Source organism: Alosa pseudoharengus, unplaced genomic scaffold (genome assembly GCF_046254945.1).
Source record: "Alosa pseudoharengus isolate Yale_2024_CS ecotype anadromous, Long Island Sound unplaced genomic scaffold, YU_APseudo_1.1 YU_APseudo_1.1_scf_3, whole genome shotgun sequence".
NCBI classification, from domain to species: Eukaryota; Metazoa; Chordata; class Actinopteri; order Clupeiformes; family Clupeidae; genus Alosa; species Alosa pseudoharengus.
The window spans coordinates 28,835,299-28,856,711 of NW_027468718.1; the positions used below are offsets into that span (position 1 = coordinate 28,835,299).

The 21,413-nt window shown below is 41.2% G+C and overlaps 1 protein-coding gene across 2 annotated transcripts; it reads right to left on the reverse strand.

Annotated features, from left to right (window-relative positions):
- Positions 1 to 727: 727 nt before the first annotated feature.
- Positions 728 to 11,724, reverse strand: sona (SON DNA and RNA binding protein a). Of its 2 annotated transcripts, none has more exons than XM_076263894.1 (8): positions 11,612 to 11,724; positions 9,813 to 9,934; positions 8,116 to 8,308; positions 7,927 to 8,012; positions 3,466 to 6,177; positions 2,924 to 3,357; positions 2,710 to 2,791; positions 728 to 2,512 (listed from the first exon to the last, which is right to left on the reverse strand). In XM_076263894.1, the coding sequence occupies exons 2-7, from the start codon at positions 9,838 to 9,840 to the stop codon at positions 2,720 to 2,722; spliced, it is 3,525 nt and encodes a 1,174-aa protein (XP_076120009.1). In that variant the 5' UTR covers positions 9,841 to 9,934; positions 11,612 to 11,724; the 3' UTR covers positions 728 to 2,512; positions 2,710 to 2,719. The 2 variants fall into 2 exon arrangements, with proteins under 2 accessions (XP_076120009.1, XP_076120010.1); XM_076263895.1 differs by lacking the exon at positions 11,612 to 11,724 and adding an exon at positions 11,320 to 11,552.
- Between the last annotated feature and the right edge of the window lie 9,689 nt (positions 11,725 to 21,413).

A 21,413-nucleotide genomic window follows, 5' to 3' on the forward strand; every position in this document is an offset into this window, starting at 1 on the left:
TAAAAGTTGCAATTGGTGAATAAACTCTTTTGAGAGGTGTATAAACTCTATTTCTGAAATTTCAGAGGTGGGTAAACTGCGTTTACTTGCGTTTATCCTCCACTACATCCCTGGTCTTGAGGTGAGCTAGGACCAGCCTCTCGAAGCACTTCATGATGGGGATGAGTGCAACTGGGCGGAGGTCAGTGGAGTGTTTTGGCACCGGCAAAGTGGAAGTGGTACGCAGGGACATCTACATGTTTACTTGTATTACAAGTTGTGACAACCAAAAAATTCAGATTGTGTCAGGTCAGTCAAGAATGCCATATCAATATCTGCACCAGCTCGCTGGGCTGTTCAGAACAACCTGTACTGTACGGAACTATTTCATAACTAGGGGTTTTACCATGTGTAATGAGAAAAAGGTTGTTTTAACTTCAAATGGTCTGACCTACCATTTGAAGTGTGGTATGGAAACGAGGTACAAAATGTTCAGATCATCGCATTATCAGACCAGAAATCAGTATTTATTTAGGTAGCCAATGGCTCCATCTAATGGATGAATGTTTAAAATGTGCAGATGGTGCGTCTTCAGTACTTATAAAATCTTTGGTAATACCCCTTGGAAACATAAACCTGATTTGACTACAAAACAAAGCAACACAATAATCACATCACAAGCTATTTTTTTACTCAACACAATTCTATTTAAAATAAATAAACAAAACGTTGGAGACCAATGTTTTAGTAGCTTCATTTAATAATCAACATGGCATTATGTACAAAGCAAGCAAATGAGGGTACTAACTTTCGGGCAAAAACTGAAATCTGTTTTTAAAACAAGAAAAGCTATGGGTTTTCAGAGCAGGATTCTTAATTCTACAATGTAAATATAGATTTACTCACAGTCCCATACTCTCATTAACAGTGTGTTCTCTTTCCTTGTCCCTAGGGACAAGCCACTGATGTGATTTACTAACTATAAAAATGACTAAGTAAAACTCCCTGCTCTGGTATCAAAACATACCTAGTTGATTAATTTGCTTTAATGGTGCACATGGCAACTTCTGCTAGCAGTTAATAACTCAGTGTCTGCAGGTGTATAGGGGAAACAGCTGGCTGCTTTTCTCTATTCTGTACAAATATCATAGACCAAACTGTAATAAAGTAACCTCAGAAGATGGTGTAGGGTGCAGATGTGCAGATAAACGGTGAGTGAAAATGGTAACTACATTCTGAAGATTTCACTCATTCTTGGGGACTGCACTCATTTACAAAGGGGGAAAAAAACTAAATAATAATTGTCCCTTTAAAATGGACACTGTTCGTGAGCCTTTGCCAATTGTTCTTTTTCTACACAGCAAGACGGCAAAATACAAAACGCACAGAAATGAACATCAACACAGCACAAATTACGGTCCAGGGGTCAATACATCTATGTTTCTTTCTTCTTAGTTTCTGCCCTCTGGCCATATTTACAACATGGCAGTCTGATTGTCATTTCTCTCCAAAAATGTTAAATCAGCTCTCTCATACTTGGATGATACTACCTTGGCGTATAGTTCAGTCATGTCAATCACCTGAAAATTGAACCTGAAACTATACTTTTGCCAACCACAGAAGGGAAAAAAAGCAGAATCTGAATTTAAAAGGTCCCACTGCACGTCCAGGATAAAATCAAGTGAAATATCCTCAAATCACTTCAAGTAACCACTAGTGAAACATTATAATTAACCTGCCTGCATTAAAAGGATTCAAACAATGTTCCTAGTAGAGCAAGCACAGTTCCCCAATAACACAATAGCAAGTTTTGCAACCAAGCAAATTCAATTAAATACTGGGTTTCTGAAAATTAGAAGAGAAAAACAAGGCTTGCTCTTCTGCCTCCATTCTACATGTATTTAAACCAGTACAACCAAACATTACAGAGCATTACAGTAGAGGTGGATTAATGAGCTACAGGCCATATAATCTAGGACCACAATTTACTATCCATCCATGGAAAGTGAACACAAAAAATTAAAAAAGGTTAAAAGCTTACAGGTTTACAACATTTGTATAATTTATCCCAAGTCTTAGACAATTTTGCACTACAATCAAATGGGCAGTTAACATATGAGTAAAATGTCATGGAGGAATATTTGTTAAGTTCCTTCAAGTAGACACTTGTAATTATACAAAATTGTAGTTCCTGAAAGAGCAACTTCTTGCATCACATCGTCCACCATGTGTGTCCTGACAAAGCATGACTGGACATTTTCAAACACTTTTCCTATTCCTATTAAGATGTACTCTTGCGTTTATAATCCTGTCAATTCAGTCAATATTCTCCAGAAGCGTAATGAAAACCTGCCATTTAAGATCTGTTGATGACTGCTGGCCCCCAAAACTGTGGTCAGTCAGGTTCCACTTTCTGAAGATCCATTGAAATGATTCCATCTGAGTATTGTCTACAAAGGCAATCACCAAATCCAGCAAGTCCACATCAAGGGCAGAAAAGTGGTCAGGAGGTATGACCAGAAGTTGATTGGGACTGGAGGGGAAAAGGAAAACATTATGGCAGGCACCTGCAGCAACGGTGTATAACCAATACAGTCCAATATACATAATACAGTCCAATATACATAATATCTATAGGTTTGGAATACTTACTGTGAATAGAATAAAACTAACATTGATTAGTATAACTACACATTAATATGTTCCATCAACTTCCATCCATCAATTTACCTGGTTCCCATCACTCATCGTCAGACATGTGGGGTTTGGCTATGGCCATCTCCTCCTTGCATGCTGCTATTTGCTTGCATTTCTAAAATGACATAAAAACACTTAACTTCACACTCAAACGGCAATGGAAGACTTCACATTCAAATGCAATGGAAGTATTTGTGCTAAAAGGAAAGAGAACTGGGATTATTTTGTTAAACAAAAATATACAAACCTCTGTGAGTTCCTTGATGCTGAAGCTATTGGCCTGTTGAGTCACCTTTCTCTTCACCTCTTCAATATTAGCAAGGTTTGGTGTGGGCACAGGAGGTGGCTTGTTGGTAATGGTGGGAAGTGGTGGCATTGGGGACATAGCAGCTAACGCACCCATGTTGGAAAGAGCTGCTGTCATTGTAGCTGCAGTCATACTTGCCATGGCAGCATTCATCGGCATGTTGGGCATCCCTGGCATACCTGGCATTCCTATGGGCAGATTCATTGGCAAACTCATGGGCAGTGGCAATGGTAATGACAGAGGCTGAGGAGCTGGTGTTGGAAGAGGCAATTGGAGAATGGCTTTAGGTTTCAAACTCTCCGGGATAGGCACTCCAGCCTTAGCACACATAGCAGCAGCATTAGCTTTTGCTATCTCCAGTAACTGGTCTTTGTCTGTCGAATGAACAAATGCAAATTCATTAATAATCCGCAAATGCCATAAACAAAATTTAAATTTAAATAAACAAATACATATATTTATAGTGAATAATGCGATCATACCAAGATCAGTGAGGCGTGGTGGTGTTTTGCTGGTGCTCCGGCGAGTTCGAGAGGTGGATCTCCTTTTACGAAGAATAAGGATTGGAGAGTGGCTTGGTTCACGTTTCCATCGATCTCGTCGATCAAAGGATCGACTACGGAATGCTGGCCTCCGGTGACGAGAACCGGAGCGAGATCTCCTTGAGCGCGATCGGCGGTTCCGTGTTGTGGATCGGGAACGAGACCTGCGCTTCCTGCCAGGAGAACGAGACTTGGAGCGCTTGCTGTCATCTCTGGATTTTGAGCTCTTCCTTCTAGCTGGTGATCTTGTCTTTGAACGTCTTTTCCTTCCTTGAGATCGGGATTTTGATCGTCTTCTTTTTGGTGATCTTGACTTGGAACGCTTTACACGAGTACGGGACTTGGACCTTGATTTTCTCCTTCTTGCAGTTGATCTTGAACGTGACCTTCTCCTTCTTGCAGGTGACTTTGTTTTAGATCTTTTTCTTCTTCCACGAGATGGAGACCTAGACTTGCGTTTCCTTCCTGGGGACCTAGACCTTGACCTTTTTCGTCTTGGTGGAGATTTAGACTTCAAACGTCTTCTTCGGCTGGATGATCTAGATTTGGAGCGTTTTTTCCGAACAGGGGATTTTGATTTTGAGATTCTTCTTCTGGAGGAAGACCTAGATTCCGAATGCTTTTTCCTTGCAGGTGATAGGGATGTTGACAACTGTCTCAATTTTAGCAAGCTTGTTCTTATTTTACTAGATGACTTTCTTCCTGTTTCTTCATGTTTAGCACTACCTGGTGAAGATGCTCTTGAATGGTCTGATCCATCACGGTCAAGGGAATCCTCCCTTCTGTTTGATTCAGACACATGATGGCCCTGGGAAACTGCCAGAGATGATATCTTTTCAGATGAAGATAAATGTGAGGTAGATTGTTTGTCTCCATCATGTGGTGCAGTAGTTGAGTTTTTAGAGTCATCTCTCTCAACCTCAGATGATGCCATATCTTGCTCATCTGATGAGCCTGAGACGCTTTTTTCAGCTAATGGAACTTTTTTCAATGGTCCTGCAGGTGGAGGTGATGCTGCAATGTCCTCATCAGAGCTACTGCCTGTACTCCCATGTGAGGGAGATTCATCACCTTTCTTTATTTTAAGTTTCAGCTTTTGAGTTTCTTTTGATTTTTCATCTTTAGAAAGGGAGTGTGATTTAGAACGCTGTTCAGCCGGAGAAAGACTCCGTTCTGTAGACCTCCTGCCATCTGAGACAGATCTAGATAATGATTTATCTCTGATGGGAGAATTTGATCTTGAGTGCTCTCTTCTTTTGGTTGTTTTAAGCCGCCTGCTGCTCGTCACAGGTGATCTGGACCTTGAATGTTCATGCCGTGACATGGATCTGGATTTTGATCGTTTGGTGCGTTTAGCTGACTTAGAGCGAGCCTTTTGAGGGGACCTAGATTTTGATCTTCTTCGTCTTGCTGGGGACCTGGAGCGAGATTTACTTAGCCGTCTTGGTGTTCTGGATCTTGACCTGTTTTTACGAATGGACCGTGACCTAGATCTCCTGACTTTCCTTGCATGAGACCTAGACCGTCGTAGAACAACAAGAGATCTTGATCGAGTTCGCCTGTTTCTCCGGACAGACCGAGAACGTGACCTCCTAGACCGGGTTACTGGCGACCTCCTTCGTGTGCGTGACGGGGATCTTGAGAGTCTGCCTCTCCTTGCAGAGCGTGACCTCGTTCTGGACCTACGAGTCCTTCTGCGTGACAAAGACTGCCTGGATCTTGAGCGACGCATGCGCACAATGGACTTAGATCTTGATCGTCTGCCATGCCGTGGTGACCGGGTTCTAGACTTTCTGTTTCTGTTGCGCGATCTGGAGACAGAGCGGCGGGTTCTTTTAGGAGAAAGGGACCTAGACCTTCGCCCTGACCTCCTGACTGATCTGGACCTCGACCTACGTTTTAATGATGGTGACCTTGAGGGTTTCCTCTTAGGACTACCCCTTCTCCTGGGTCCTGATGTAGACCTAGCCCTAGAAGAAGAACGTTCCTTTCGAGAAGCTGACTTATCAAGGGAACGACGAGGGCTTGGTGAGCAACTTGGGCTTGATTTTACTCTTTTGGTGTCAGAGACAGATCTTGACCGGGATCGTGAGGGAGGGGGACTCTCCACTCTACGTTGGCCAACCTTTTCCCTCTGATCTCCATTTGTTTCCTTTGAACATTCTGTAGAAAGGCTTGCATCGTCCTTCTGGAGATTCTCTTGTTTGGGAATTATATCTGGCAAGTCCTGTACTTTGCTAAAGTTCCCATTTTCTCCATGGCATTGCACAGTCTTCATAGTGGTTTCACAGTGGTCATCACCTTTTGCCAAATTCTCAAGCAACTCCTCAGCATTGCATTGGGTGTCTTTAGTTTTTTCAACAGAAGGCTCTGACTTAATAGTTCTGGTATCAACGGATTCTTCAAGGTGAGGCTTAATCCGGCCTTTCGATGCCTCCAAAGAATCCAGGGCAGTCTTTTGGTCCAAATCTGTGTTGTCAGAAGCCAATAACTGCTTACATTCTGATTCCGGCTCGGACCCTGAAACAGCACTGCTTTCTGATTTGTTTTCTCCTTTTTTTTCGGCATCTTTTTTCGTACCCCTCCTCTTTCTTCTCCCGGTGTGTCGTTTGGTTTTTTTTGCCTTCACAATGCCATCGTCCCCTTGCAAGTCTGTGAAAATAGGAATATATCAGTACACAATTACTTGTTTTACAACCTGTTTTAAAAAGCCACATTTTGGAATTTAATAATAGGAGAAATCCTAAGATATGAATGTTATTCGTGGTGCACAACAATAGCACTCCTTTCAAATAGGGCTGCAACAACTAATATACACTACTGTTCAAAAGATTGGGGTCACATAGAAATGTTTGTTTTCAAAGGAAAAACTACATTTTTGGCTATTAAAACAACTCCAACTCAGACATGAATTTGCACCAAAATGATGAGGATAACTTTAATGGCTGTTTCCACTGCAATGTGTTTGTCACTGACTTGACTATGTTGGTGTATTTTGCCTAAATTACAGATCTTACTCCGTAAATAAACTTGCACCATTTTTCAATGAAAATCCACAAGCTGCTGCCTACTATTTTTTCCCACCTCCACCAGTTGCCCGGTCACACCTGTTCCTTATGAGAGGCTGGAGTTGTAAAGCCCCCCCCCCATCTCACAAATCCTGACAGAAAATGTTTTTCTTGTATGGTATGGAACATGCATCGGCACACTACTCACAACTATCGATACATTTTGCAGCATATGTGATACTTGGCTTTTAAGAAGGTGACGGCTGTGTCATTGGTTTCAGACTCAATTCAGGATGAATTGGTACTCGATTTTTCTTTAATGACTTGGACTTGACTCAGACTCCAACACTCAAGGTTTAGTGCCTCAACACTACAACACTGCATCTGGGTGTTGCCAGACAACCTTTGTAGCTAAAGAACTATATTACTTAAAGGAAGAATAATGATTTGTCTTTGATATTTTTTTACCATGGTTATTTTATGAACCCTTGCCAGGTTAAGCTAACTATTTCATGACGAATAGTACAATGGTTAAAAAAATGCTACACCCACAGCTAAAACAATCAAAGCCAATACAGGGTTCCCACTCTAAATCAAATGTGAAAACTCCATGACTTTTCCCTGACAAAAAACATGAATTTCCATGACTTTACTATATAATGAATGGTACAATATACCGACAAATAATTTCAGAGCAGCCGCATAGCGTTCAAAAATCTTACTTTTTTTAGAGCGGGAGATGAATAAACAAAGTTGGCCTACGCAAGCAAGCAGTAAAGCTAATAACCAGATATACACCAATTTTCCATGGAAATATATTTGTATTAATATATTTTGGCAAGGAAGTTTTAAATTGCTACAACAAAATTCCCTGATATGCCATGACTTTGCTAGCCTGGCGAGCCAGACCCACATTATAATGGTCTGGGCACTCACCGTTCGCAGTGCTCAGTCCGAGGGTCGGGATAATCAGTTGTCTTTCAAATTCCCTCTGCCCGCAATAGGACGCAATAGGATATTTGTTTTCAAGTAGCAGGGAATTCAAGCCAAACCGTTGCAACTCTGCTATCAATCATTATGTTAAGCCCAACAAACGACTCTATACACGATTTCAATGCCAGATTTAGTTTCGATTTCTAGAGCTCACAAGTCAACGGAGAGTTGCTAGACTAGCCCTGGCAGCAAATGTAATTTGCTGCCGCTAGGGGCGCGTCTAGATTTCTAGGCTATGACTTTGCACCAAAAATGATACAATTCCCTGACTTTCCATGTCTGGAATAGACTTTCCAAAATTCCATGATATTCCAGAAATGCCATGACCCCGTGGGAAGCCTGCCAATAGTAGTAAATAACATTATGGGAACATTTAAGGTTTTAACTGGTATACACTTGCCTGGTATGGGGATTCCTGAGGTTTCATCTTTTATTTTAATTTGCTCTCCTCCCTTTGATGTCAAATGACCTTCAGTCTTCTTTGCTCTGTATGAAGGTAAATGAAAACAGGAATTGATGATACATTTCTGATAAAACAACAACAACAATAATAATAAAGGGGGATATCTTCTAAATCAGGTCACCTCACCTGGCTCTTGTCTGCATTCCACAGTCAGATTCCTCAGATTCAGAACTGCTCTCTTTCTCACACTTGCGCTTCTTCCTCTTCTTCTTACTTTTGTGCTTTTTTTGCTTTTTTGTTTTCTTCCGAGGAGTTTCACTCCCTTCCTTGGTCACAGACACCTCTACAGCGGCACTATTATCAGAGGCTTCTTCATCATCTGGGAGAGACAAATGCATTGCCATCATCTCTTATAATAAATATTCAATTAAAGGAGAATTCCGGCAATTTTTCATTTGTTGGTAAGAAGTAAAAAAACAGAAAATGATCTGTTCTACCTAGCTCAAGTTCCTCCAGCCAACAGCTAGAGTGCTACACTCTGGGGGCATGAACATGAAGGAGGCTCATGAACATGAGAAATCACCAGAATTCTCCTTTACGTCATTAGCACATGTAGGCCTGTCGCGATATTCAATAAATCAATTAATCGCATGATAATTAAAATTAGCTCGATAATTTTTCTGGCCACGATAAATGCCATTTGCATGCTTGTTTGTTTTCCTCGTCTCTCTCTCCCTCTCTCTCTCTCGGGTCCTTAGAGTAACCATGAGTGAACCCTCATGTCAGTCACTTGTCAGTCGCATGGTGTGTGGGGAGGCGGAACTACTGGCGTAGCCTACCACAGAGTGCAGCTAAAGAGCCGCGTGAGAAGTATACCGGTAGGCACTAGGCAGAGAGAAAGCTAGTTGCAAGTTCGAATAGGCTATGCCTATTCGAGACAAAAAAGATGGAATTGGTTTCTAAGCGAAACGCGACAGCTGCAGTGTGGGAGCATTTCGGATTTAAACCGAATGCCCGTGGTGAACCACTGAACGTGTGCGAGTCGGTGTGTCGCATTTGTTGGAAAACAGTCGCAATTAAAAGCGGCAACACAACAAACATGCATATGCATCTAAAACACAATCATCCGCTGCAGTTTTCCCAGTTGGGGAAAAAAAAACAACAAGTGGGCCGTCTTCCTCTTCCCGAGGAAAATTCTCAGAACGACAATATTATCGCTTATCGCAATAATTTCTGAGACAATTTATCGTCAAGCAAAATTTGTTATCGTGACAGGCCTAAGCACATGAAAGCAAGAGGTTGCCTGGTTAACACCACACAGCTTCTCAAATCTCAATTAAGATTGAGAGTGGGTCTGGAAAGACTTCATGCAGGTTTTAATTGCAGTTTGTAACACAATTCCAAAGAAAACACATCCATATCTGTTTTACCCTGTTGCTATTAGCATAGCCATTGGTTGTGTTTAATGTACTGCTCTATCTGTAATCATATAAAGCCCACCCCACACTGGATAAGCGATTGCTATCGATGCCTGGGTTTTTGGAACATTGGAAATGGGTGTCAATGACCTCCTTGCCAGACTGACCAGCACAGCAGAGCAAATTCAAATTTGCTAACAGCTTCGTCTGGTTTTCTCCCAGGCTAGCAAGAGCACTGCACAGACAGAAGAATAAATAGGCTACTGGTTTTAATTGATATGAGATGTAGTGTAGCAAAAGCCATTGACCTTAATTTGAAATGTGCGTTGCATAATGGCAAAGAAAATAGTAGTTACATCATACATAAAATCTGTGTAGACGCATAATATCAGCAACCTACAGACTGAGTGACATTTGAGTGACATTTTCTTTATGGAATTTCACAAACACTGTTCTGGAACTTACCCAGTGCAGTATTCACAGCACATTCCATTGCTTCAGTTGACACAGGGTCCTTTTCAATCTCTGACCACAGAATTGGCTGGACCCTCTCCACCACAGAAGGGGAGGTCACAGTTCACTGGATTCTGCAGAAGATGCAGTGCACATGTTACACAGAAACTGGGACCATATGCACAGCACAACCATTTTTGATCAACATCAGTTATTAAGACACTGGTCTGCACTGATTGCATTGTCGTCAATCTACTTTGTTCCCAATAAAATCCATGTTCAATCGAAGTGTAGCCATATCCCTCGGTCAAACCATACATAAACTTCTCACAGATAATACATTAGCCTTAGTGACAATCATTTTGCCAGGTGGACTGCAGTAACTTTACAGCATAAAATGCAGGAACTCAATACTTGAATGTTACGCACAATCTCAAATGTGTACTCCTTGTCCGAGATTAGAGTGACATGTATACAGGCAACACAACCCCTGATGTATAAAAACAACATCCGTAGCATCTAGGCTATGTATACTCAAGTAACACTCAAAACCGAGGTTCCTTGGTGATTGAAAGAAACGGTTGATCACAGAAGGGAATCATCCGGCCATTCAAGAAAGTAGTCGAGCGGGAAAAGGGTAACGTTAGCCCCTTGAATACAGCAGTGTGGCTAAGGAGACGAGTTGTACTGCATTCTTATTAAAAGTACATCTTTAAAATCCTAAACAATGCACATATGAAACGCAAGGTGGGACGGCTGTGAAAGTCAAAAACTGCACTGTGTTTCAACATTTTGTTACCTACATGCGTTTGGTGAAACGCCACACCAACACGCTAGCGAACTAACGTTGGTCCATTTAACGTTAGCGATATCAGCCTTAGGTTGTCAACGTTAGACAAACTGATTGCTGCACATTTTGCAGAGCTACTCCACCAAAGCATTTAACGGGCTAACGGTTTATTACCTTTAGCATTACACAATTTAAAGTTGCATTGATGGTAATTTTGACCAAATGTGAACGTTTCTGGTCATTGTGACGAAGAGCATGTAAACAGCTGGCTCCAGGAACTAGCTATAGCTACCTCAAGTTACTAACAAACACTGCAACTGACCGCTGATTCGGAACACAAAAGTAACCAAATAAATTAGTTAGAAACTGCCAATGTCCGCGAATATAAAAAAGGATTACAGTTATACCATCATCGGACCTTCAGCCAACAAATGTTGAATGTTTGAAATTCGCGCGGCTAGTTTACACAATTGTTGAGTAACGTTAGCAGCTAAGTATCATTAGCGTTGTCGAGCGAGGAAGCCTCTAGCTAACACCAGAGCCCTTTGCTAACACTCTTCAGGCCTACTAGCTGCTAGCGAGGGCAGGTTAGCACATGAGCTAACCAAAGCTTTGAACGTACACATTAACCTTAACATTACGATCTCACTTTAGATAGAAAATATAACATATCACGATACTACATGATGTTGCTCACAGCTTACTGATTTGACAGTGTTATGAAATTACCAGTTAACGATTCTCAAAGGACCAATTCAGTCGAGATGGCCTAATCAGTGCTAACAAAGAAGCTATGGCTAATCTTGTTGCACATTCCCAAACGGACGCATCATATACACACCGGCCTCCTCGCACCAACGTTAGTGTCGAGTGGCGAACATTAACATTAGCTATCCTAGCATCACAAGCCGATCAAGGTTTGCCTAACATTAGCAACGAACCTTTCGCGACATATATTACTAATGCTAAAATATTACTCTGGTGAATATCTAAATGCATATACAAAGCTTATGTTTCTCACCTAGTTCTCGGATTTATTTAATTTTATTGATTACGAAATTCTGGAAACTTGCTGAAAATTGGTCGCCATGACAGTCAGGTCGAACAGTAGTCCACCAGTATCCCAGCATCCCGCGAGTGAAGAAAGTTTCCCAGAAGTCTGTCTTGAAACCATGGAGACGTAGATTCTACTAGTAGGCCTAACTGGTTTTGTGCTCTCAGAGTCCACCCCACCCCTACATATCAATAGTATAGGCCTAAACAAGTCTGCTGTGGTCCAGATTGCAGAGGTCACTTAAGCCTGTAAATTGTTAACTTTTCAAAAATGATGATGATTCTTTCATGGCAGGAAGTTGATGGTAAGTGGAAAGATATGGAACAGAACATTAAAGGAACCATATATAAGAAATGTATTTTAATTAATCATAAAATTAATCATTTAAAAAGTGAAGTTGCAGCCCTCAACTGATGTTGATGTTGTCATGTTGTGTTTTTTCCTGATGCGCCACCCTCCACTTGTCTACTAATCATGAAGTCAGTATAGTGCGCCAATCGTTCACTTTGTGATACAAGCACCAAAATTGGCATGAATAATCACTAGAACCTACTTTTTGAGGAAAGCACATTAGCCACCTGAAAATCCAACATGGCGGCCATTTTTCAAGATGGCCGCCACATCAAATGTAAGAAAAACGTTTTTTGCTGTAGAACTTTAATGGCTGGGCGTATTAACATGATCTACACATCAATTTGTATATTTTTTAACATGGCAAAATAAATGGTGCAAAGAAAGAAATCTATTTCAAGGCTAGTTTCCAAGATGGCGGCCAGAAATAGTTGGACTGCACTCGAAAATCGTTTATCGAAGCTCACTCTCGAATATCGTTGATCCTTTTTCTCACTCGAATATCATTTATTCTCTCTCTCGAATATCGATCAAGGCCATACTTCTTGTTGGGATCATACTTAAGTTGGGAAGACTGGTGTGAGAAAAGACAGATGAAGAGTCCACAGTTTCAATTCTGGGAGCTTGTAATGTCAATGCAATTGGTGATGTTCTCTTTGATCAGGTCTTTCAGAGAAGCAAACTTCAATTTGTATTGTCAATCATTGTCTGCACTCATCCCCTTCTTCTTTGCAAACAATAATGTCAACTATGCTAGATGGCTTTCCATACACCTTAGAGACCTGGGGGGTATTCCAAGTACATGGTTTAGTGAAAAACCTGGGTAAGTTAACTCAGAGTAAGTGGTAAACCTCCTACAACAGAGCCCTATGGCATTGGTTAGTCAGGAGAATGAAGCCATACAGCTCTTCTATTAGGAGGTTTACCACTTACTCTGAGTTAACTTACTCAGGTTTGTCACTAAACCATGTACTTGGAATACCCCCCTGGTCTCTTAACAAACACATCCTCAGTTGGCCAATGAATTTCAGCAAGGGAACTTTGTGGTCCACAAGACCCACAGAGTTTTCCGGATTGGCTTTTGATCAAGCCCATGAACAGGCCAATGCAATTGTCAAAGGTGATGGTGGTGCCATTGGAATAACTGATAACCCATCAGCCCTAATGTGTGTCTGACAAAACTAAAGTACCACCTAACTGGAAAAGCTTCCTGCGAGACAATGACAACAAGACTGAACGTTTTGGGTTTCTAGCTTACCTAATTGTGACTTGGTGTCCAGACAATGTGGTGATTGTGACCAAAGAAGAAAATGTTCTTTGCATAAACCTGACAGCCTGGAAGGCCTAAGTCCTTGCAACCATGAAGAGGCTGACACTAGAATCTTTCTCATGCCCTTCATGCAGTTGTGTGTAACCTGCATTGTGTTGAACCTGTGCGATTCAGCCCTGCACACGCCTGGACTCGAACCCGCGAACAGCAGCACCTTGGATTGGGAGTCGAGCGTGCTGACAATCGAGCTAAAAGCCCAGGCTACTAGCTTGCATGCCAGCAGCACTCTTGAGGCGTCGGGGAGTGAGGTTTACCAACGTTCCACACACACAGCTAAGCTACATGCGCAACAGAAGAAATCTGTGTTGATTAAGGCCTGTGACACGGATATTCTTGCTATTGCACTCAGTGTTTTTGGGACTCTATGGGATGCAGGCTTAGAGGAGCTGTGGATTGAACTTGGTCATGGTAAGTCTGTCAGATGGCATGCTTTTTTGTCCATGCCCTCACTGGTTGTGATGTGTTAGCCTTTTGTGGTAGAGGGAAGTGGACTGCCTGGCAATCCTGAGAAGTGTGCCCTGAAGTGTCTAATGTCTTTGAGAAGCTCAGTCAATACCCACCAGTAATGGATGATGTGGATCTTAGCACACTTGAAGTTTGTCATAGCAATGTACAACAAGAACAGCACTGCTGATGGAGTTGATGAAACAAGACTTGACCTGTTTGCACGGAAGCAGAGGTCCTATGATGCCATTCCACCAACAAGGGCATCTCTTGCTAAGCATGTGAAGTGTGCAACCTATCAAGCTGTCTGTATCTGGGGCCAGGCAAGTATATATCAAATGAATATGTCCTGGGTTGGAGGAAAGAAGGTGACATTTGGCAAGTAGTGTGGATGACACTCCCACCAATTGCTGAGAGCTGTCAACAATTGACTAAATGTGTCAAGACTGAATGTCTGGGAAGATGTAAATGCTACAGCATTAGTCTTGAGTGTACTCCTTTGTGTGCCTGCAAATGCAATGATTACATTCATTTGTAATGCAGACATTCTGATATGGCTAGCTACAGAGCAGAGGTGTCACTAGATGTTGGGGCCCTGTCTCTTTCCCACACATAATTAAAGAGGCCCTATGCAACAATTTTATCAAAAATAACCTTAATTATGCAGGTTGAGAGTCGTTCTGATGGTTCTAAAACACTTTTTGGGTCGTTTGGTGGGTGCTTCGTCTCCCCCTAGTGCTTCTCCGCGGAAAAACCGAATATGCCACTTTCTGGTCGCGGTCCGAACACATCCGGATGTAACTCGGCGGAAATACTCGAAAATGTAGTCAGATTGTAGTTTCTAAGAAGACTGCAAAACGGACTCCGACTTGGCTGTGTTGCTGTTGAAATTGTAAGTAGCCTACCCTTGGGTGAACTTCGTTTTCGTAATGTGATTTGATAGTCTCTTGAACAAATGTGTTTGCTCGACCGTTTTATTGTGAGCCCTATGTGTTTAGCTTGGTTTATTGATGGCTAGTTCGCTAGCTAGTGGGGGTTTAGCGTAGCAGTCACTTGCTACCGAAGCTGCAGGGGGAGCTATGTCATGAAAAATGCGAGCCCAAATCAGGCTATAAACAGCGAAGGAATAACCAGACCGGCATAGGGCTTCTTTAAGGTAATTTTTGCTAAAATTGATGCATAGGGCTTCTTTAAGGCAAAACATTAATTAGCTGGCCATATCAGCTGAGCTGAGCATTAACATCTGACCAATTTTCAATTTCAATTAAATTTCACGTATAGAGCGCCAAAACATTACACATATCTCATGGCGCTTTACAGAATGTTAGACAATCAAAGAAAAGAAAAGAAGAGAAGGCTCATGGGTAACAGGGGCAAGAAAAAACTCCCTAGAATTGGGGATACATAGGCCTATAGGAAGAAACCTTGAGCAGATCCACGACTCAATGGCTTGACCCATCTGCCTAGGTCAGTCACAGAACAGTAAAGTCTGTAGGCCTACATGATAAATGCATAAGTTAGTTAGATGTAGAGAATAGAACATGGTGTTTAAAGCCACCTGAGGTGTATGTTACAAGAGGTGGGATGGTTACATCCAGTACGATAATGCATGAATCCTATTTATTAGTGTCAGAAAGTTCAAATAGTCCAGTGTAGGAAATGGAATTGTCCAGGGGGATTAGGAGTTGTCATAGGGCAAGTAGTGGGTCGCTAGGCTGCACGGGCCAGGAATCCGGGCAGGGGGACAGCAATAGGCGATGATAGGGCAGTCGTAGGGATAGGTCTGCTGGTGAGATGAGGGCCAAACACAAGGATGGCTGATGACTGGTAATGGTAGGCCTATACCAACCTCACAAGTGAGGTAAGGGGGGCGGGATATAGAGTGGGCAGCAGACCAGCAGCAATATAGGCTAGGCTTACAGTAGATGCTGAGACACAGCAGGCATAGCCAAAAGCCTAGCAGTAGGTCAACAGGACTTAAAAAAAAAAAAAAAAAATGGTACTAAAGTCTACTAATTGGTACAAAAGCATCTGCTAGAACAAACATGAACAGCTTATTAACACAGCAGACCAGCAGCAACATAGTCTAAAGTCCAGTCTAGAACATAGCTGAGACTCAGCAGGTATAGCACATGTGGTGTCAAGTGCAGGTGTAAAAAAAATAATAATAATAATAATGAAAATAGTTCACGTTATAGGCTAACCATCAGTATGCAGATGTTAAATTAACTTATTTCACGATAAATAGGCCAAATTGTTGTTGGCTGTTAACAATTGGATAATGGGGGAAGAAACTTTAGTGCAATAGCATGGAGTGTCCTGTAGAGAGTAATGTTGGGCCATAAATGCTCCTGGATTACACTAAATCCTTTTCTCATACTAAACCAATTGGGTGTTAAACAGTTTCAGTAGCAATGAGAAACCTCAATCAGTTAGTCTGTATGTGATCCCACCTACATGGGGATTCCTGCGGCCAGGCCTACAATGCAGTATTGTAGGACGCTGACCCTGGCCATGCGGACAGTCAAACTGGTGAAAAATAGAGGGACGTACACTTGTACAAGTAGAAGTATATAGTATATTATATATAATCTTTTGATCCCGTGAGGGAAATTTGGTCTCTGCATTTATCCCAATCCGTGAATTAGTGAAACACACACAGCACACAGTGTACACACAGTGAAGTGAAGCACACACTAATCCCCCTGCATCAACAGCAGCGCTCGGGGAGCAGTGAGGGGTTAGGTGCCTTGCTCAAGGGCACTTCAGCTGTGCCTACTGGTCGGGGTTCGAAGCGGCAACCCTCCGGTTACAGGTCCGAAGTGCTAACCAGTAGGCCACGGCTGCTCCCAAAGGTATTTGGGCAGGCCTATGTGTCCAAATGTTTGACCTGTATAATTGATTTTGTTGATTGTATGATGTGTTTAGTCAGGAAAGAACCAGATAGCCCTAGCAACATGTACACAGTGCACATATACCCACATGTGCTTCCATATAAAGCAGGGGTCTCAAACACCCGGCCCGCGGGCCAAATCCGGCCCAATTCCGGCCCGCGACGCATGTCAAAATAATAATGTAATCCGGCCCTTGAGACTTTTTATTGTGACAAACAACGATACTGATTAAAATAGACGATAGTTCCAAGTACAGTGACAAATCTCATTTGTACTCTGCTCCACTATGTGCTAGACATCCAGAGCTTCATTCAAACCCAAAATCGCTGCGCAAAGTTTTCAGGAAATACTTGTATTACACGCGAGAAACACAAAGACGTGCATTTGTAATGACGCGGAAGCGATGCAGGCCATAGTGTTGCATAAGTTGAAGCAGAAATTAAGCAGAAATAGGCCTACACCAAATGTTGAAAAACGTTTACGTGTGATAGATAGGCTATGTTATTCACCTATTCTAAATCTGAAGGAGAATATCCTTTTGGAGATTATGATCGATCGTCTAGGCTATTGAATGGAGGTGCGTCTGCGTGTATACGACGGTGTCCACTAAGCATACCATGCTTATTTCGACCCTCTGCCCAACATAACTTGGAGGTTGCAGTGGTAATCGTGATGATAGTGTCCGTAATGGACGTGGTACAGACAGCAGGGCTAGTAGAAATAGGGCTCTAAACTACAAAGTCACCCGCAATATGATTACCCGCGATAGGAACTCATTTAACCAGAATACTTTATTGTAGGCCTTGTGGTTTAGAAACCATATACATCTTAGGTGTTGGTATACATCTTAGGTGTTTTCCTGTTAATTTGTTATGTGGGTAATATGAAAAAAGTAAAGTAAACCTGCTCAAATATGTTCATCCAGTATTTATTGAAAGGTGCATAATTTGAGGTGCTTGCCATCCAGTGGCAAATTAGATGGGTAAATTTACCCCCTTCATAAACTTTTGTTTTACTCAAAGATTTTTACATTTACAGTAGGACTTTATCTCTGACCACTTTCAAGCCATGGCCTTTTGAAATTTTGATATAAAAATCCAATAGTGTTGCTTTCTTAACCCTGACGCCTATAGTTTGCCAGGTTTAAAAAAGTTATTTGAGGAAAATATTTTTATTTGGTGTGAAACACACACATACCTGTTTTTATGCTTTTCATTTGTTTTATAATTTGTATTAATATTTATTTTATCATTATTTTATTTATAAGCTAAGGTTGCTAGCACAGGTGTCTAAAACTAGATAAAAACACGTGCACTTTCTGTTTGCAGTTTTGTGTGGTATTTGAAAAAAAGAACATTGCATTTTCAGAAATAGCCGGCCCTCCAATCAGATGACGTTGGCAGAATTGGCCCCCAGCTCATTTGAGTTTGAGACCCCTGATATAAAGACTTACTTACTTAGGCCAACAATGACCTACATATGCAAATATGACAGTGCAGTGCAGGGGGAAAGAGACAGACAAGCCATCATTCATCCCCTCACCTCAACAGGCCATGTAAACTGAACTTGACCTCTGATCTTTCCCTCAGCCAACCAATGGAACAGCGCCTGACAAGGAGAACGAACAGACTCTGTTCTTCCAGGTAATCTATGCAAGCACACATGGTGAATATGGATTACTCTCAAATGACCACACCAGAGACGTCTCAGTTGCCAATATCACCTGGCTCTGTGACTGTTAACAAGTGGGACCCTTGCATTGACTATGAACATCTTAATAGTTAGCTAATCATTGTATTAAAATTACAGACTGAGCATAGCTTTCATCTCAGTAATTTTCCCTCCAATATTTTGAAATTGCTGTAATGGTTCTGCATAACCCAAGTAGTCAACAATATATAAAAAAAGAAAAAACATCTGGATGATGTATCATTTGTACAGTATGAAACATGCTACAATGTTTTTATAACTTTATGCTCATGACTAGCCTACTCTTCTGTAATTTTATTACTAGTAACTTTTAGTACTCTTATTTTAGCAGCTATTCAGTAATTGATTTTTATTAAAATAAATAAATAAGTAAATAAATAAATGAAAAAGAATCCAATCTGTCGTTTTCAAAAGTGTTGCCTGATATTTGAAGAGAAAAGGAAGCAAAGGGATTTACAGAGCTACTCAGCAGGTACCCATTCTCCCAAATGGCTTACAGAGGATATTCGTTTGTGTTGCGGAGTATGTCAGGTCAGCAGTCTCCTTTTGGCTTGCCCTCTATGCCCCTGCCCTCTCCTTTATGGTGTTAACCGATGGCCTGACAAACGACAAAATGACCTCACTGTCACTAGAGATTACAGATCCTGGCCATTAGATGCGTTTCCCTGTTCTCATGACACCAAGCTACTGCCCAAGTGCGTGAGACTCATTTTGTTGTCTATGAAGGTAGCAACTAAAGGCTAACTTGAACATGACTGGAATGAACTCTTGGCTGCTAGATGATGGCAGGCCCTTCCAAGTTGTCAGTTATTAGGTAGGGAAATTGTGGAGGCTATAGAAATAAAAAAAAAAATGACTTCCAGTGCAGTTCAGTATGTACAATTGGAGTATAAATATTTAATGTTTCCAGTGATAAATGATACAGTATAAAACTAGACATTTCAAAGTGCTTTACCACTACACACAATCTTCATTATGATGTTGATAAATGCACACATATAAAAACTTTCTGACTCCAGAAACTATTTTCATGAACATTTTACATTCTGCATAAAATCGGATTTTTATTATACCCTTCCTCAGTATATTTGCCCATTCTAAAAATGTACATGGAGAATGGCTCAATTTTTATGGATTCTGATTGGCCCTCAGCTTTTTATAGTTCTCAAAATCGCTCTGAAAGTGATCCCCAGCGATATCATTCTTCATGTCGTTATCGTTTTAGCTAGAGCGATACTTTTTTGTTGTTATCATTATCGTTACCGTTCTTGGTGTGAACGGCCCTTTAGCCTATGGCACAGACTATTTGGACTGCTTCAGTTGTACAAAATCGTGGAATAATAAGTACAATATTTGTGCGTTTTTGATGGTACCCATCCCTTGGAAAAACTTGGAATTATTTCAAAGCTCTTGTATCAGGATAATGTAATCCCACTTAAGTGTAACCAGTATGATTTTCTTCTTTCAGTGAGTATATTATTACCCCATGTAGATAAAAATGTAAACAGTTACATATTACAAAAAGTCTTTGGCTGAAAGAAACTCTTTTCAAAACTTTTTTTTTGGTAAAGGAAGTTTGTACAGCTGAAACTTCAAGTCAAACATTTATGATAATAGAGGTCAGAACGTAAAATTAACAGGTAATGTGGCAAAAAGTGTTGTTACATGGAATGCATGAATAAATATTTGAGGGCCTGAGTGACACAGTATGAGAAGTGTTTTGGTTTGATAATATGACTTTGACACAGCCCAAGTTTAGAGTGAGACAACATTTGCTAAACATATTGTCGAGATGTGGAGGAGAAGCAAGCAGATTGTCTATTAGGCTTCAGTACAGTGAAGGAGGTGGTGCCAAAATCAACTTACTGAAATGGCAATCTGTTTACAGAGAAATGCCATGCAGATCAAACTATTCCTTGAAATGGTGATCACTGATAGCATTTTCTTCGTATACCAAGACTACTCAACAGGGATTACAAAGAAGCAGTCCAGAAGTGAGAGCTATTAGCACTTCTGGTTGGCGGCTGTGACTGGAACTCTTAGTCTCTTTTACTAGAGAGGTCTCTACAATGCTGCACTTCCAACTGTTCTTTATTACAATCTGTGGTATCTGCTAGCCTCTTTTCTCCAAGAAGGGCCATAAAGCTGTCAGTTGGAAACTGCAGAATACATTTTAATTTTAATGTAATACAGAGTCTGGCCTGTGAACTCAGATTGAGTTGACTGACAGATAAATCTGACCTTAATTTCAACAGGACACACACAGTCACCCAAACAATGACACTCATGCTCCTCTGCTGTTCTTCATTAGCCACAAAAGTTCAAGCTGCCATTGGCCCAGTAACGCCTTTGCAACATGTACGACCCTTACTCTTCCAATAATAACCCAGTAACATGAACACAATTCCAACCACGGGTAAGACAGCAACTTTCCAGGCCTCAGAGGGCACTGCAAGGAAATAGGAAGAGAAAATGTCAACATAACATAATTTAATATTATTTTAAGATTTAATGAAGGAACATTTATTGATTTTTATTAGTGTATTAGTTTGAAGTGTTTTAGTACATGACGTACCACCAAAATATGCAATTTCATACTAATTTGCTGCTACATTAAATCCAAATGACTCATAATTTAAGGCAAAGACAACAAAATGATGTGGGAAAAAATAGAACTCACATAAGATCTCCACCTCAACAGTGGTAGCCAAGTTTCCTTGGGGGTCGTGTACATGGTAAGATCCAACATCAGCAATCTGGAATTTCTCTAAGACGATCTGATAGTTGGACATCTTCAGCCTCCCCTCATAGCTCTGCTTCTCCTCTAAAACCAGCACCCCGTCCCGTATCAGGACCCTCGGCCTGACGTAGTTGTTTATATTACACTTAGCAATTTCAGGATGGAAGAGGAGGGTCACTTTGGAGAGACTGAAGGGCAGGTCAATGACCAAATCTTCATTCATTTCCAAATAATCATAAGTTTTGGTCTCTGGGGAATGGTCAGAGAGGAAAAGAGAGTTAGGAAATATATGAGGAAAAT